This window comes from Panulirus ornatus, chromosome 9 (genome assembly GCF_036320965.1).
Source record: "Panulirus ornatus isolate Po-2019 chromosome 9, ASM3632096v1, whole genome shotgun sequence".
In the NCBI taxonomy this organism is placed as follows: Eukaryota; Metazoa; Arthropoda; class Malacostraca; order Decapoda; family Palinuridae; genus Panulirus; species Panulirus ornatus.
The window spans coordinates 20,839,596-20,858,970 of NC_092232.1; the positions used below are offsets into that span (position 1 = coordinate 20,839,596).

The 19,375-nt window shown below is 38.6% G+C and overlaps 1 protein-coding gene across 11 annotated transcripts in view; it reads left to right on the forward strand.

The window, feature by feature from the left end:
* Abl (tyrosine-protein kinase Abl) overlaps positions 1-19,375 on the forward strand; it is a 400,776-nt gene that overhangs the window by 334,896 nt on the left and 46,505 nt on the right. For 9 of the 11 annotated variants that reach the window (XM_071664774.1, XM_071664769.1, XM_071664770.1 and 6 more), the window contains one exon: positions 2,583-2,680. In XM_071664774.1, coding sequence (XP_071520875.1) covers positions 2,583-2,680 — 98 coding nt within the window. The remainder of the gene's footprint in view (positions 1-2,582; positions 2,681-19,375) is intronic. The other 2 variants (XM_071664771.1, XM_071664780.1) reach the window with 1 other exon arrangement.

The following is a 19,375-nucleotide window of genomic DNA, read 5'->3' on the forward strand; positions in this document are numbered from 1 at the left end:
GTTGTTTGGACGATCTTTGAGATTGTATGCACTTAATCAACCCCATGTTAATGAAAATAGATTTAGAATTAGTGTATAGATGGAAAGATTTTTTTTTTTATTATACTTTGTCTCTGTCTCCTGCATTAGCAAGGTAGCACAAGGAAACAGATGAAAGAATGGCCCAACCCACCCACATACACATGTATATGTATTAATGCAAACACACATACATATACATACCTATACATCTCAACGTATACATATATATACACACTCAGACATGTACATATATACACATGTACATAATTTATACTGTCTGCCCTTATTCATTCCCGTCGCCACCCCCCACTACACATGAAATGACAGCCCCCTCCACCCACAAATGCACGAGGTAGTGCTAGGAAAAGACAACAAAGGCCACATTTGTTCACACTCAGCCTCTAGCTGTCATGTTTAATGCACCAAAACCATGTACATATTCATACATGATACCTTCATCCATTCCTGTCGCCAACCTGCCACACATGAAAGGGCACCCCCCTCCCCCCACGCGCGCGCATGAGTTAGTGCTAGGAAAAGACAACGAAGGCCACATTCGTTCACACTCAGCCTCTAGCTGTCATGTATAATGCACCGAAACCACAGCTCCCTTTCCACATCCAGGCCCCATAAAACTTTCCAAGGTTTCACCCAGACACATCACATGCCCTGGTTCAATCCATTGACAGCACATCGACCCCAGTATACCACATCGTTCCAATTCACTCCATTCTTTGCACGCCTTTCACCATCCTGTATGTTCAGGCCCTGATCACTCAAAATCTTTTTCACGCCATCTTTTCACCTCCAATTTGGTCTCCCACCACATCCCTCCTCTTCTGACACATGTATCCTCTTTGTCAATCTTTCGTCACTCATTCTCTCCATTTGCACATATATCCTCTTTGTCAATCTTTCCTCACTCACTCTCTCTCCATGTGACCAAACCATTTCAAAACACCCTCTTCTGCTCTCTCAACCACACTCTTTTTATTACCACACATCTCTCTTACCCTTTCATTACTTACTCGATCAAACCACCTCACACCACATATTGTCCTCAAACATCTCATTTCCAGCACATCTACCCTCCTCCACACAACCCTATCTATAGCTCATGCCTCACAACCATATAACATTGTTGGGACCATTAGTCCTTCAAACATACCCATTTTTGCTCTCCGAGATAACATTCTCGCCTTCCACACATGTTTTAATGCTCCCAGGATTTTCGCCCCCTCCCCCACCCTATGACTCGCTTCCGCTTCCATGGTTCCATCCACTGCTAAAAACACTTCACTTCATCCAGTTTTCTCCATTCAAACTTACCTCCCAATTAAGTTGTCCCTCATCCCTACTGAACCTAATATTATTACCTTTCTGTTATTCACATTTACTCTCAACTTTCTTCTGTCACACACTTTACCAAACTCAGTCACCAGCTTCTGCAGTTTCTCACCTGAATCAGCCACCAGCACTGTATCATCAACAAACAACTGACTCACTTCCCAAACCCTCTCATCCCAACAGACTGCATACTTGCCCTTCTCTCCAAAACTCTTGCATTCACATCCCTAACAACCCCATCCATAAACAGATTGAACAACTATGGAGACATCATGCACCCCTGCCGCAAACCGACATTCACTGGGAACCAATCACTTTCCTCTCTTCCTACTTGTACACATGCCTTATATCCTTGATAAAATCTTTTCACTAATTCTAGCAACTTACCTCCCACACCAGATACCCTTAGCACCTTCCACAGAGCATCTCTATCAACTCATCATATTCCTTCTCCAGATCCATAAATGCTACATACAAATCCATCTGTTTCTCTAAGTATTTCTCACATGCATTCTTCAAAGCAAACACCTGATCCACACATCTTCTACCACTTTTGAAGCCAAACTAGAGAGAGAGAGAGAGAGAGAGAGAGAGAGAGAGAGAGAGAGAGAGAGAGAGAGAGAGGATGAGACATATAGATTTGAATTTTTTCATTTATCTTAGATTTTTGTGTTGTGCCAAAACTTGGAAAATTATTTTTTTTAATGTTAATTTTATCATTACATGAGTGAAAGTGGTGTCATTTGCTAGTTTCAAAATAATCAAATTTAGAAAAAAGAATGTGATTTGAGAGGAGTAGAAGTATGGAAATAAGGAAAGACTCAGAGATATGAAATACCATTGTTTATATGAGTGTATAAGCTGAAGTTGTTTGATGTCACTAACATTGGGTATTATGAAAATGTGTGTTGTAGAAAACAGCCAAAAGAAGGAAAGCCTTGGTAGCCTCGTAATTCTCCAAGTCATGCTTCAGTTGGCAAGTAATGCAGATTAACTTTTTATACTCATTAGTCAGTATGTTCAGGAAAGGTTTAGTATGTATCAGGCTGCTTTGAATGAAAGTGATTGAAGAAAATGATATGCCAGTCTACATATGAAAGTGTTTTTAAGGGCTTGTAAATGAAATACTTGTCTTGGAACTAGAATGTAGTATAAGAAAAACTGTGAAATTGATGATGAATAAAAATCTCATAGTGTATTTATATTTTTTTCAGTTCATTCCGAGACAGTACTTGTACGGATCAAGACCTTCCTGCTGGAATGGCTGGAGATGAACTCAATGAATTCAATGGTATAGACAAAATCTTTGAAGGTACCACGTCTTTCGTCCCTGTCTCTTCTCTGCCTTTCTGCTTCATTTCTGCCATCTCTTAACTTGCCTGAAGTGGAAGGTTTTAGAGTGATTATTGTTTGCTAAGCTTTGCCTGTATTTGGTGTAGATGCCACCTTTAAAGATTTTAATAAAATCTTGGCTTGTAGGGATGGAGTAGTGATAGGCCTCACATCTTTTACAAAATAGCTAGTAAGACCACACTCAGTGCTGTGAATACAAAATTTGCTGAAGTTAGATGAATCATGCAGTACACAGGGTAGATATATATTGGTGATTAGAATAATATTTATTAGGATGGCTTCAGAAAACACTATTTTCACATACGCAAATTTTTTTTTCATATTTATTTGCCATTTCCCATGTTAGTGACGCAGACTCAAGAACAGAGGCCTGAGCCATAGAGGGAAAATCCTCACTTGGCCCCTTTCTCTGTACCTGCTTTTGGAAAAGTAAAAACTAGATGGGAGGATTTTTAGCCTTCTGCTCCCACCCCTTTTAGTCGCTTTCTAAGACATGCAGGGAATACGTGGGAATTATTCTTTCTTTCCCATCCCATTTCATAAGTGAAATATGAATGTATAATTATTTTGATATATTTGCATATTTTTTATTTTTTTTTTTTACATCCATGTCAGGAAACCAGCAATTAAAAACTAAGAAAAACAATTACATCATTTTACTTCATCTCCCTCTCAGTAGACTTGACATAGTGTTGCCTTACAATTTCTTGAAACTGGTTGTTGATTCAGCACAGATGCTAACTCACTGAATAGAGACAGTTCCCCCCTCAGGCTTCCATTTGCCAGGACTCCTCAATCAGGAGCAAAATTTTCTGGGACTGACCATTGAAGTAGTGATGTACCATTGAAGCTATTAGTTTAACACTGTTATGATTGATTCATAGAGCTGTCTCTCATTTTCAGTTCACATCTACAGAGCAGGAAAAGAACTGTTGGAGTACTGTTGACATCACCATCCATGTTCACATGGCTTTGTTTTATGCCCAGTTCTTTCTTAGCCACAGTTTGATGTGTCAAACAGTATCTTATCCAGATGCCTGTTAGAGAGTGTTTAATACTTCACCAAAAAAAACTAGGTTATCATGACCTACTGTTCATGCTTCTGTAACTATGGTTAAGTTTAAGATCTAAACTCAGCCACACCTTGGTTGTAATAGGTTTGAATCTGTTTCAGCCACCATATGATGTACAATCATTCAGCTTCAAGTACAGATGTATATCGATGAATGCATTAGCTTTCCACTAAAATTAGGTTGCCCTGATGATTACTTAATGCCTCAGTGACTGTGTTAATTGTAGGTCCGAGATAATTTCTAAACCACTGTTTGATGTTTGGTTTTGCATCTTCATTTACTGAAGCATATTGATGAGCACTTAAGCATCCCACCAAGAGTAGGTCACGTAGACCTGCTTTTCTTATTGCAGTGACTTGGAGAAAAACAGAGTACTTTTGATTTCGGTCAAAAGTCAGAAGGGCAGGGTCACTGCTTCACTTTGGGTTGATTTTGGAAGTGACTTCATGTCGCTTTAAAAATGTCACTATGGATGTCAATATCATTTAGCATGAATGTGTCCCTTAGGACAGAAAAGGTTCTCATTGATTTTTAGGTAGAAATGTTGAAGATCAAGGTCAGTGTGAGCCTTGTCAGTGATTTTGTTTCACCTTAATTACTTTATTTCTTCAGTTTAGATATCCTTTTGATTGTGCATGTTTGTTTTCTGTGACGCAGGAAAAATATCTCCCCATAATTACTTTGTTTCTGCTGCTTATATTTCAGTAAGACTTCCCATGTAGTGTCACCACCTCTTTCATCTTCTCTGCCGCCATATTTGCCACCTACACTGCCATCACCTCATCCACCATATCTGCCACCACCCTTGCCACCACTCTGCAACAACCACTACTACCAATTCTGCATCCATCACCTGTCATTACCACTAGCACCCCCTTTACAATCGCTCCATGAAACCATCTTTGCCGCCCCCTTTGCAGTCAACTCATCTATAATCCCCTTTGCCATCTCTTTTGCTGTTCAGTTTGTCACCACCTCTTCCAGCTTCTCTTCCACCCCCTTACCACCATTTCTGCCAATACTGCTGCAGCCACCTCCTTTGTCATTAGTCATACCGCACCCATCCCATCCATTCAACCACCACTATTTCTTCCATCATTTCTGCCACCACCCATATGACTATTCTTTTTGCCACCACTGCTATCATCTGTGCCACCCCTTCTGTCATCTCCACTATCACCACCTATATCACCACCTTTTCCGTAATCTCCACTACCACTTCTGCCACCACTTGTATCTCTTCAGTTACTGCCACTGCCTCTACCACCTCCTTTGTCACCTGCTCTATTCAGTTCTCGGCCACTATTTGATGTACAGTCATGTAAGTTCATATTCTAGTGTGTGTTGATGAGTGCTCCCACATCTCATTTCAAGTATTTCATCCTCAACGTATGTTTCATGCCTCATAAGTGAACTCCATTATCAGGGATTATATATGTATGTTTTACTGGTTCAGCAGTCTGTTTACAGTCCTCTTATGTTTTGTTTAAAATCAAATCTTAATAGATATATTGGTAAGCCATTCCAAATAGACTGCATTATTGCTGTTGTTCTTTATACATCTAGAGGAGGAGGATATGTGTCAATTATGTCCAAAGCAAAGAACTTGTCATATTGATTACATTTAGTGTCAGTACTCTATCTGTAAGGTTTTGAAGTATGGTAAGGTGAAGCAATTGAAAATTAATATAATTGAGTAGATAGATATTTAATTTTTTATAACCTTAAATTCAGTTGCTGAAGATTTTTCAATCCAGACTTGTTGCTAGAAGAAATGATGTTCATGGTAAGGCTTTGATGAATTTATATCTGTACACTGATATGCTGTGTATGTTTCATAGAGACTAGAGACTAAGCTCAGGCACTTAGGTATGAATTGTCAAGAGCATTGAGGTGTGGACAATCTTCTTTTTTCCACTTGTAGCCAGACTGAACTAAACTTGTGATTTTCTTCATTTTTCTGACTCCTCATTTTGGTTCACAGATAAGAGTGAATTAGCAGCCATATCATTGAGTGTTATTTATATTTCAGTGTTATTGCTAATCATGTGGCTATGTATATAGACCTTTATAGCCCATTCTTAGTTTGTTTAAGCCAGGAATATGACTTTCTGGCAGTCATCTTGAAAAGTCACCAAAATCCTAGGCATGGGAGTTTACCTTTGGTTTTTCTAATGTAGTCTTATTCATAACTTTACCCTGAAAGCTGAATTTAAGGAATAAGAAATTCAGTCTTCATCATTTTGCTCGTCTTCCATGTCTGGATATGATCCTTTATTTTTTACAACAGTTTACAAACCATCCTGTCAGTAAACTGTCCTTTTGATCAGTGCATTTTCCCCACGTCTTTCTTATTTCTAATGAGATGTAGCTTTCATCCAGATCAGTTATCATCATGATGTCTATCTTTTTATCACCAGCTTCACTGTTACTTTTGTGTTTTGTTGAACCCATTTGGCATAATTTGTTTGAGAATTTTTACAGAATGGCAACTTCTTGTCTCTTTTTGTGTATCGCTTAACAGAGACAAGTGTATGATCTTGTAGTTGTTTTTGGGGCTGATCCCTTGTTATATGGTAGATTTTAATTAATCTGGTCCATGTTTGCCTGGATGTGAGTGTTAATCATCATGGTCTACTCTTTCTAAACCCATGTGCAACAGTCTCTTAATTTTTTCTGAAACCTGTGGATTGTATTGTCTTGAAATTAAAGATTATTAGCTTTCAGTTTTCATTCTGACAAGGAATACAAGTTGTTTTTAATTGTGTTAGGTAATTTGATTTAACAGGCTTTGAAGGAATTCTTTTTTCACCCATGCACTGCAGCCAAGGCATAGTTTATCTTGTTCCAGAAAAATGCAATAAGTTCATAAGTGTCTTTTAAATGAATCAGATGTCATAAAGGTAAGGAGGCATCTTTTACACTTTGCATGGAAGAACCAATAAATAGGTACCAGTCGCAAGATTGGTAGTCTTTGTCCATTGTATTCATTAGACCTGTGATATTATTGTATTGTGGTAAAGCAATGATCCATGGCTCAAGAAAAACTGATGAGCTCTTTCTTATAATGTTTGTACAATTAGAACGATGTCTCAGGAGTGAATGCCTAGATCCACAAAGTTCTGTTGATATTTTCAGTAAGCCTAGATCTGAAAAGTTTTGCTGATTTCTTTACGCAAGGCTGAATGTCTTATGTGTTCACTGACATCAGCTTGATTTGATAGCATCGATGACTAATTTTTGTCTAAGTTGAAATAAAAATGTGTATTTGAAGAACACTCTTCCATCAGTGAAACACTGCCTTTGAATCTAATGCTTGAAAATCAAAATGTATATCTGCTATTGGAATCTTGCTTGAATGCAGCACAGAGTGCAGAGTACATGAGTGTGTAGGTATTGACATGTGCTTTATTTTCATTGCTATACCCAGATGGATTTGTCATTGAAAAATAACAGTCAAGTTGCAGATTCTGAGTATATTATGGCAATGCAAAATGGCATTTGCTTTTTCCTCCTACCAACCTATTGGTGAAAGTATTCCTCACTTGATTTACTGATAGAATATGGGGCCATCCTTATTACCAGAATAGGTGTGATAATATTTCTTCACAAGTCCGGTTATTTCTTGCCTCTATGGTAATATAACGTCCATAACTGTTAAGATATGAAGCAGGTTATTTATGCTGGATTTAGATCTGTATAATTTAGATCTGAAACTAAATAAAAGATGTATTAGTACACTTTCAGCATGTGACTCATGCTGGTACATTTAACATTAGATGGCCACACAGTTGTCGCAATAGGTGATACGATGACACATCCCTATGAAATTGAAGCATGAGGATAAAGAATGTTAAGTAATCTTTCCATTTAGCCAGACATGGTTGAATGAAATCGAGAATGTTTTATGCAGTTGCATATGATATAAAACCTTCCAAACAACTCACACCTTTCCGTTCATTGCTCTTGGAGTGGTTTATTTTTAGGTGAATATTTGCTCTCAATAACTGATTCAGGTGTTTCGTTGATCAGTTCTACTTATTATCATCCAGGAGCGTGGACACACTTCCTCTCTTGGAGGAAAGTATCGTGGCCATAGCAACATTATGAACAGTTATCCCGTATATGTATTTATTTTGTCCTTTTCATGATTTCAGTAAGCTGTCTTTCATATTTGAGTTGAAGCAGTTATATGCTAGAATTATTATTATCACTATAATATTCACTGATAAAGAAGATCAATTCTCCTTTGTTAATTATCCTTTTACGATAAGAATCAATTGTATCGTAAGATAAGATGTTATGATGCATTATTTTTTATCTAGTTTGTTCTCATTAGATTTTAATGAGAAGGGAAAAGAATGTTAAGAATATTTTCAGATGGTCATAGTAGCTTATAAAAGATTTAAATTTTGTGGAAACTTTTACACTAATTTGATTTTCATTAGAGCTTATGCAATAAAAAAGGAATGCTTTATAAGTTTGTAATAGTATAATATACGGAGGGCTCTCTTGCTCCTGCATAAGATACAGGAAAATATTTTTATTTGGTGATATTTCATTCTGTATCTTCACAATTCTTTTTGTATCTTTAAAGTGCAACCTTGAAGTACTAGAAGTGCTACCTTCAACACTTCTTATTCATGTATGGTATTCTTAATCTTAGTCATGTCTGGACTGACAGCTGGTGTGTGATAGCAGCCAGACTTATGTTCTGTAGTAATTGAAAATGGTTTATTTGAGCAGGGAATTACATTTTGAGGAAGCTAGTTGTTGAATAGTCAGGCAAACTTTTTTCTTTAATGTTGGATATTCGTTTAGTGATTTGTATGCTCATCTTGTGACAGGTCAACAAGACCAAATTATCTAAAAGGTCATTTCTAAATAGTTACTTTTTTACAGATTACTTTACCAGTGAAAATGACAGATTAATGGCTTACAACTACATAAAAACATGAGAGTTCTGGCATCTATACTGACAATGATATGTGCTCATTAATCTTTATGTAAGAAAATTTTCTAATTACTTTTGAACAACTGATATATACATTACAGTAAATAACCTGTTGAATTTGTTGTTTTTACATTTCTGCTACTACTACTACTAAGCACTTCCTTAAAAACAGGCAAGTTCCTTGAGCTTTGGTGTTAGTTTGTGGCCTCCTGCTCTCTGCTTCTTTTCTCTCTGTTTTCTACTGTGTTTATTGTGCACTCATATTCATCATTAATCTAAACCAGGTTGATGACATCTTTATCAATTTATCTGCTTTTTTCATAATCCATGTAAAACATTTATAGTTAAGTTATTTAGAATTAAAACTTGGTTAGATTGATGCAGAAGTATATTTTCTTGAATTAGATGTTAGATATGTCATGCAATGTAGTTCCACAAAAATAAGGTGTTTTATTTATTAATGAATATGCAAACCATTACTAAGGAGTTTTTTGAGCTTAACAATAGCTTTTACTGCTTATTTAGTATGATCATACTCTTGTGAGTTCATGGTTGATTAATAGGGCATCAAAGTATAGTATATTAGTTTACAATAGAGGAAATACTATGTGTTCACTTCATGGTCCATAAAGAGTAAAAGCTCTGCTGTTAACGTATGGAATATTGAAAGTAATGATTTTGATTTTCCTTGTTTTTTTCAAACTGTAGGGTTGAGATTTGGGGCCCCATTTCGATAAAATCATTTTCCATAGCAAGTGCTTATGTGATTTATCCACGCTTTGTAAATTCAATTGGAGTTAAACATTGTTGTTGTTAGTATTATTATTATTATTATTATTATTATTATTATTATTATTATTATTATCATTATTATTATTATTATCATTATTGTTATTATTATTATTATTATTATTATTGTTATTATTATTATTATACTTTATGCTGTAGCCATATGTCAGCGAGGTAGCGCCAGAAAACAGACGAAGAATGGCCCTTCCACACACACACACATTTTTTTTTTTTTTTTTTTTTTTTTTTTATACTTTGTCGCTGTCTCCCGCGTTTGCGAGGTAGCGCAAGGAAACAGACGAAAGAAATGGCCCAACCCCCCCCCCCCCATACACATGTACATACACACGTCCACACACGCAAATATACATACCTACACAGCTTTCCATGGTTTACCCCAGACGCTTCACATGCCTTGATTCAATCCACTGACAGCACGTCAACCCCTGTATACCACATCGCTCCAATTCACTCTATTCCTTGCCCTCCTTTCACCCTCCTGCATGTTCAGGCCCCGATCACACAAAATCTTTTTCACTCCATCTTTCCACCTCCAATTTGGTCTCCCTCTTCTCCTCGTTCCCTCCACCTCCGACACATATATCCTCTTGGTCAATCTTTCCTCACTCATTCTCTCCATGTGCCCAAACCATTTCAAAACACCCTCTTCTGCTCTCTCAACCACGCTCTTTTTATTTCCACACATCTCTCTTACCCTTACGTTACTTACTCGATCAAACCACCTCACACCACACATTTTCCTCAAACATCTCATTTCCAGCACATCCATCCTCCTGCGCACATCTCTATCCATAGCCCACGCCTCGCAACCATACAACATTGTTGGTACCACTATTCCTTCAAACATACCCATTTTTGCTTTCCGAGATAATGTTCTCGACTTCCACACATTTTTCAAGGCTCCCAAAATTTTCGCCCCCTCCCCCACCCTATGATCCACTTCCGCTTCCATGGTTCCATCCGCTGACAGATCCACTCCCAGATATCTAAAACACTTCACTTCCTCCAGTTTTTCTCCATTCAAACTCACCTCCCAATTGACTTGACCCTCACCCCTACTGTACCTAATAACCTTGCTCTTATTCACATTTACTCTTAACTTTCTTCTTCCACACACTTTACCAAACTCAGTCACCAGCTTCTGCAGTTTCTCACATGAATCAGCCACCAGCGCTGTATCATCAGCGAACAACAACTGACTCACTTCCCAAGCTCTCTCATCCCCAACAGACTTCATACTTGCCCCTCTTTCCAGGACTCTTGCATTTACCTCCCTAACAATCCCATCCATAAACAAATTAAACAACCATGGAGACATCACACACCCCTGCCGCAAACCTACATTCACTGAGAACCAATCACTTTCCTCTCTTCCTACACGTACACATGCCTTACATCCTCGATAAAAACTTTTCACTGCTTCTAACAGCTTGCCTCCCACACCATATATTCTTAATACCTTCCACAGAGCATCTCTATCAACTCTATCATATGCCTTCTCCAGATCCATAAATGCTACATACAAATCCATTTGCTTTTCTAAGTATTTCTCACATACATTCTTCAAAGCAAACACCTGATCCACACATCCTCTACCACTTCTGAAACCGCACTGCTCTTCCCCAATCTGATGCTCTGTACATGCCTTCACCCTCTCAATCAATACCCTCCCATATAATTTACCAGGAATACTCAACAAACTTATACCTCTGTAATTTGAGCACTCACTCTTATCCCCTTTGCCTTTGTACAATGGCACTATGCACGCATTCCGCCAATCCTCAGGCACCTCACCATGAGTCATACATACATTAAATAACCTTACCAACCAGTCAACAATACAGTCACCCCCTTTTTTAATAAATTCCACTGCAATACCATCCAAACCTGCTGCCTTGCCGGCTTTCATCTTCCGCAAAGCTTTTACTACCTCTTCTCTGTTTACCAAATCATTTTCCCTAACCCTCTCACTTTGCACACCACCTCGACCAAAACACCCTATATCTGCCACTCTGTCATCAGACACATTCAACAAACCTTCAAAATACTCATTCCATCTCCTTCTCACATCACCGCTACTTGTTATCACCTCCCCATTTACGCCCTTCACTGAAGTTCCCATTTGCTCCCTTGTCTTACGCACCCTATTTACCTCCTTCCAGAACATCTTTTTATTCTCCCTAAAATTTACTGATAGTCTCTCACCCCAACTCTCATTTGCCCTTTCTTTCACCTCTTGCACCTTTCTCTTGACCTCCTGTCTCTTTCTTTTATACTTCTCCCACTCAATTGCATTTTTTCCCTGCAAAAATCGTCCAAATGCCTCTCTCTTCTCTTTCACCAATACTCTTACTTCTTCATCCCACCACTCACTATTTTATTTATTGTACTTTGACGCTATCTCCCGCGTTAGTGAGGTAGCGCAAGGAAACAGATGAAAGAATGGCCCAACCCACCCACATACACATGTATATGCACTGTGGTTTCGGTGCATTATTACATGACAGCTAGAGTCTAAGTGTGAACAAATGTGGCCTTTGTTGTCTTTTTCCTAGCGCTACCTTGCGCACTTGCGGGGGAGGGGGTTGTTATTTCATGTGTGGCGGGAAGGCGATGGGAATGAATAAAGGCAGACAGTATGAATTATGTACATGTGTATATATGTATATGTCTGTGTGTGTATATATATGTATACATTGAGATGTCTTTATTATCATTTTGCTTCGTCGTTGTCTCCTGCATTAGCGAGGTAGCGCAAGGAAACAGACAAAAGAATGGCCCAACCCACCCACATACACATGTATATACATACACATCCACACACGCAAATATTCATACCTATACATCTCAACATATACATATATATACGCACACAGACATATACATATATACACATGTACATAATTCATACTGTCTTCCTTTATTCATTCCCATCGCCACCCCACCACACATGAAATAAAAACCCCCTCCCCCCTCATGTGTGCAAGGTAGCGCTAGGAAAAGACAACAAAGGCCACATTCGTTCACACTCAGTCTCTAGCTGTCATATGATAATGCACCGAAACCACAGCTCCCTTTCCACATCCAGGCCCCACAGAACTTTCCATGGTTTACCCCAGACGCTTCATGTGCCCTGGTTCAATCTATTGACAGCATGTCGACCCCAGTATACCACATCCTTCCAATTCACTCTATTCCTTGCATGCCTTTCACCCTCCTGCATGTTCAGGCCCCAATCACTCAAAATCTTTTTCACTCCATCTTTCCACCTCCAATTTGGTCTCCCACTTCTCCTCGTTCCCTCCACCTTTGACACATATATCCTCTCGGTTGATCTTTCCTCACTCATTCTCTCCATGTGACCAAACCATTTCAAAACACCCTCTTCTGCTCTCTCAGCCACACTCTTCTTATTACCACACTCCCAGATATCTAAAACGCTTCACTTCCTCCAATTTTTCTCCATTCAATGAATATGCCACAAACCTACATTCACTGAGAAACGATCACTTTCCTCTCTTCCTACATGTACACATGCCTTACATCCTCGATAAAAACTTTTCACTGCTTCTAACAACTTGCCTCCCACACCATATATTCTTAATCCCTTCCACAGAGCATCTCTATGAACTCTTATCATATGCCTTCTCGAGATCCATAAATGCTACATACAAATCCATTTGCTTTTCTAAGTATTTCTCACATACATTCTTCAAAGCAAACACCTGATCCACACATCCTCTACCACTTCTGAAACCACACTGCTCTTTCCCAGTCTGATGCTCTGTACATGCCTTCACCCTCTCAATCAATACCCTCCCATATAATTTCCCAGGAATACTCAACAAACTTATACCTCTGTAATTTGAGCACTCACTTTTATCCCCTTTACCTTTGTACTTTGGCACTATGCAAGCATTCCTACTTTATTTGAAGTGTGAAAATGCTATTTTTGCACCATGATGAGAATGCGTTTGAATTAGTGTTGCTATTAAGTATGATTAGTGATTCATTATCAGTAGATATTTGATGCACAGACATCTTTAGTGTGTATATTAATAGCCTGATGTTGGAATTTGTGCTGTATAGAATGATATTCATGTATATGTTCATGCATAAACATTTTGTTTTATTAGTTAATACTGATATATTCATTTAATGATTACTTAATGAAGTTAAAGATACAGGAGTAGCATGTTTTTTGTTTTGTTTTTATTTTGGTTAATCTACAAATGGCAGTTAAAGGTGCATAATTAAACAGAGTTTTAGAGTGAATTGCACTTGCTGTGATTTATACCATTTCAGTGCCAGTTTATCATCTTAATAGTTATATTATATGATCAGGGCCAGATTTAGATCTTGGGGGGCCCGGGGCACTTCATGTTCAGTAGGCCCGTCATACAGAGAAATTAAAGTACACAGCAAATTGCCAAATTTACACATCAAAGTCAGTTTATTGCATGTAATTAGTACTGATGAGTTATACATACATAGAAACACTATAATAGTTACCAAAGGTCTTTCTTTCTACACTTGGCATCTGTTTCCACCATTTCAACAAACTTTTCTCTTTTTTGGATGTAAACAAGATCGCATTACCTTCTCCTGACCTTAATTTTGTCTTAGGAACATCCTGCTTTGATGGAACAGTTGGCCAAAGTTTAGTCAAGATCCTGGCTCAATAACTGATTTTTTAATGATTATATTTTTGTATAGAGGGGAGCCCCCCTCTGACAGGGTGGTCCAGGGCAATTGCCCCTTTTGTCTCCATATAAATCTGGCACTGGGTATGGTAGTTAATGCTTTGTCTTTATCTTGTTAGAAATATTAAAGGCATATAGAAAAGTGTACATTAGGTTGAAAAGCATATAGTTAGTAAATTATGCTGTTTTATGATAATTGTGTTTATTATTTTTTGTAGTATGTTGTATGTGGGAGGGAGTTTTTACTCTCATGGGGCCCCATCTTTTGAATATTTTCTACTATCATACAACTTTCTAAACTTTTGTACCCTGTCACCATTTACAATAGTTTCATTTATTTTATTCCATTTATCCATTACTCTTATGTTATAAAAGTATGTCAAGGATATTTGAATCACTATAGATGGAAACCTTGAATTTAAAGAACACATTAATAAGATAGTACTGTCAAGCCAAATAATGAATGGTATGAAACGAAGAACTTTTGCAATTAGAAAGAGAAAACTGAATATTTAATTTGAATATTTAATGTATATATAAGAGGTAGAATTGAATACTCCTGTGTTGTATGGTAACATATAAGGAGATTGAAATAAATGAAGTAGAAAGAATTCAAAACATTTTACAACAAAGGCAGTGGACTAGAGGATATGAACCATCATGACAGAACATGAATTATATAGTCTTGAAAGACCTTGAGAAAGAAACATGATATATGCCTGGTAACAAGTTGAAGGTATAAAAAGCAACACTGTAGAATTGAAAGCAACTCAACAAGTTAGATAAAGAATCATCAAATCAGATGTAATACAGGGACAGATACTTAAAAGGCATGAGACAAAATCTTTTCAATACCCAGTAAGGAAACTGGGACAGCTACTTAGTGTCATACTTGGAGAAATAAGAAGTGTACATGGAATGACTACAAAAATATTTGGAAGAAAACTATACTCACAGTTGAAGACAGTACCAAATGAGAGTAGAATAAACAGCTATACTAGAGGAAGATGAAGATTTGTAGAGGTTTTCAGAAAAGGAGAGAGAATGTTGGGATGGAGAGAGTGGTGAGAGTAAGTGAGCTTGGGAAGGAGACTTGTGTGAGGATCTACCAGGAGAAACTAAGTGCAGAATGGAAAAAGGTGAGAGCAAAGGACATAAGGGGAGTCGGAGAGGAATGGGATGTATTTAGGGAAGTAGTGATGGCTTGCACAAAAGATGCTTGTGGCATGAGAAGCGTGGGAGGTGGGCGCATTAGAAAGGGTAGAGAGTGGTGGGATGAAGAAATAAGATTATTAGTGAAAAAGAAGAGAGAGACATTTGGAGGATTTTTGCAAGGGAATAGTGCAAATGACTGGGGGATGTATAAAAGAAAGAGGCAGGAGGTCAAGAGAAAGGTGCAAGAGGTGAAAAAGAGGGCAGATGAGAGTTGGGGTGAGAGAGAATCATTAAATTTTACGAAGAATAAAAAGTGTTTTGGAAGGAGGTAAATAAAGTGCGTAAGACAAGAGAACAAATGGGAACATTGGTGAAGGGGGCTAATGAGAAGGTAATAACAAGAAGTGGTGATGTGAGAAGGAGATGGAGTGAGTATTTTAAAGGTTTGTTGAACGTGTTAGATGATAGAGTGGCAGATATAGGGTGTTTTGGTCTAAGTGGTGTGTGAAGTGAGAGGGTTAGGGAGAATGATTTAGTAAACAAAAAGAGGTAGTAAAAGCTTTGTGGAAGACGAAAGCTGGCAAGGCAGCGGGGTTGGATGGTATTGTAGTGGAATTTATTAAAAAAGGAGGTGACTGTGTTGTTGACTGGTTGGTAAGGATATATAATGTATGTATGACTCATGATGAAGTGCCTGAGGATTGGTGGAATGCATGCATAGTACCATTGTGCAAAGACAAAGGGGATAAAGGTGAGTGCTCAAATTACAGAGGTATAAGTTTGTCGGGTATTCTTGGGAAATGACATGGGAGGTTATTGATTGAGAGGGTGGAATCATGTATAGAGCATCAGATTGGGGAAGAGCAGTGTGGTTTCAGAAGTGGTAGAGGATGTGTGGATCAGGTATTTGCTTTGAAGAATGTGTGTGAGAAATACTTAGAAAAGCAAATGGATTTGTATGTAGCACTTATGGATCTGGAGAAGGCATATGATAGAGTTGATAGAGATGCTCTGTGGAAGGTATTAAGAGTATATGGTGTGCGAGGCAAGTTGCTAGAAGCAGTGAAAAGTTTTTATCGAGGATGTAAGGTATGTGTATGAGTAGGAAGAGAGGAAAGTGATTGGTTCTCAGTGAATGTCGGTTTGCGGCAGGGGTGTGTGATGTCTCCATGGTTGTTTAATTTGTTTATGGATGGGGTTGTTAGGGAGGTGAATGCAAGAGTTTTGGAGAGAGGGGCAAGTATGCAATTGGATGTGGATGAGAGGGCTTGGGAAGTGAGTCAGTTGTTGTTTGCTGATGATACAGTGTTGATGGCTGATTCGGGTGAGAAACTGCGGAAGCTGGTGACTGAGTTTGGTAAAGTGTGTGAAAGAAGAAAGTGAAGAGTAAATGTGAATAAGAGCAAGGTTATTAGGTACAGTAGGTTTGAGGGTCAAGTCATTTAGGAGGTAAGTTTGAATGGAGAAAAACTGGAGGAAGTGAAGTGTTAATACATCTGGGAGTGGATTTAGCAGCGAATGGAACCATGGAGGTGGAAGTGAGTCACAGGGTGGGGGAGGGGGCTAAAGTTCTGGGAGCGTTAAAAAATGTGTGGAAGGCAAGAACATTATCTCGGAAAGCAAAAATGGGTATGTTTGAAGGAAAAGGGGTTCCAACAATGTTATATGGTTGTGAGGCATGGACTATAGATAGAGTTGTGCAGAGGAGGGTGGACGTGTTGGAAATGAGATGTTTGAGGACAATATGTGGTATGAGGTGGTTTGATCGAGTAAGTAATGAAAGGGTAAGAGAGACGTGTGGTTGAGAGAGCAGAAGAGGGTGTTTTGAAATAGTTTGGTCATAAGGAGAGAATGAGTGAGGAAAGATTGACAAAGAGGATATATGTGTCAGAGGTGGAGGGAACGAGAAGTGGGAGACCAAATTGGAGGTGGAAGGATGGAGTGAAAAAGATTTTGAGCAGTCGAGGCCTGAACATGCAGGAGGGTAAAAGGTATGCAAGGATAGAGTGAATTGGAACGATGTGGTATACCAGGGTTGACGTGCTGTCAATGGATTGAACCAGGGTATGTGAAACGTTTGGGGTAAACCATGGAAAGTTTTGTCGGGCCTGGATGTGGAAAGGGAGCTATGGTTTTGGTGCATTATACATGACAGCTAGAGACTGAATGTGAACAAATGTGGCCTTTGTTGTCTTTTCCTAGCGCTACCTTGTGCATATGCAGGGGAAGGAGGGTGTCATTTTGTGTGTGGCGGGGTGGTAACAGGAATGAATAAAGGCAGCAAGTATGAATTATGTACATGTGTATATATGTATGTCTGTGTATGTATATATATGTATACATTGAAGTGTATAGGTATGTATATGTGTGTGTGTGGACATGTATGTATATACATGTGTATGTGGGTGGGTTGGGCCATTCTTTCATCTGTTTCCTTTCGGTACCTTGCTAACACGGGAGACAGCGACAAAGTATTGTAATAAAAAGATGCTAGAGGAGTAACTGCTGAAAAAAGCAGCAGCCCCCAACATGCAATGTAGGAAATGAGTGATAGGTTGTAGGTTAAAAGAAACAGTTCAACAAACAAATAGTGCAGTGAGCACCATGCATTAGCCCCACCATTATAGCAAAATCTCACCAGAGGTAGGTAGCTATGTCCATTCCAGCAAGTTTTTTCATTAATTTCGTATCATGGCCTCCAGTTGTTCTTACCCAGCGTCTTTCAAACAACTGTGCATTGCTGACTCTACATCATCAAGCTGATTTAGAAACTTAATGATTGTGATCAGGTCACCCTTTACAATTCTTTCTTCTGTGGCAGGGAAATTTAAGACCTTGACCCTTTTCCTGCAACTCTGTTGTCTTATTCCAGTACCGAAGATGTTGCCCTCTTGTGGACCTTCTTTATTAGTTTTTTGTGCTTCTCTAGATACAGTGACCAAGCTTGAAATGCACATTCTACTTTAGGCCTAATGTAGGATGTGAACAGCTTGCTGATTATTTTATAATCCATGTTCTTGAATGCTAATTTGATATTTGCAAGCAAACAGTTTGTCTCCTTAATTTTTCTCTTAATGCAAGACTCAAGTGATGGGTAGAAATGATGTCTACTTCCCAGTCTGTGTCACTAACAGATTCATGTGGTTTATTTTTTGCTGGATAAGTTTCTCATTGAGGCCTTCTTTCTTTGTGAACCATCCTCATCACTTTACATTTACTCAGGTTGAACTTCATGTACCATCTGTTAGAGTCTAGGTTGCCGTGTAAGTTGATGCAGTCTTCCATTCTTTTTACTTTTTCATGACTTTTGCAAAATATGCAAATATATTCAGGGAGGAGTCCATACCTTCTGGAAAATTGTTCACATAGAGAAGAGCAGTTGTCCAAGAACAGAATCCTGCAGCACTCCAGTGTAAGAGAGCCCCTCTGATATGCATCATTTGTTCCCTTCCACTAAAATAATCTGCTGTCTATCGAAGGAGTCTCCCCTTCACCTGACAGTCTGACTTCTTTATGAATTTCCCATGTGGTACAGTTCCAGATGCTTTCTGACACTTCATATGCAGATGTATACAATTTATTTTATTTATTTATTTATTTTGCTTTGTCGCTGTCTCCTGCGTTTGCGAGGTAGCACAAGGAAACAGATGGAAAGAAATGGCCCAACCCACCCCCATACACATGTATATACATACATGTCCACACACGCAAATATACATACCCATACATCTCAATGTACACATATATATATACACACACAGACACATACATATATACACATGCACACAATTCACACTGTCTGCCTTTATTCATTCCCATCGCCACCTCACCACACATGGAATAACATCCCCCTCCCCCCTCATGTGTGCGAGGTAGCGCTAGGAAAAGACAAAAAAGGCCCCATTCGTTCACACTCAGTCTCTAGCTCTCATGCAATAATGCCCGAAACCACAGCTCCC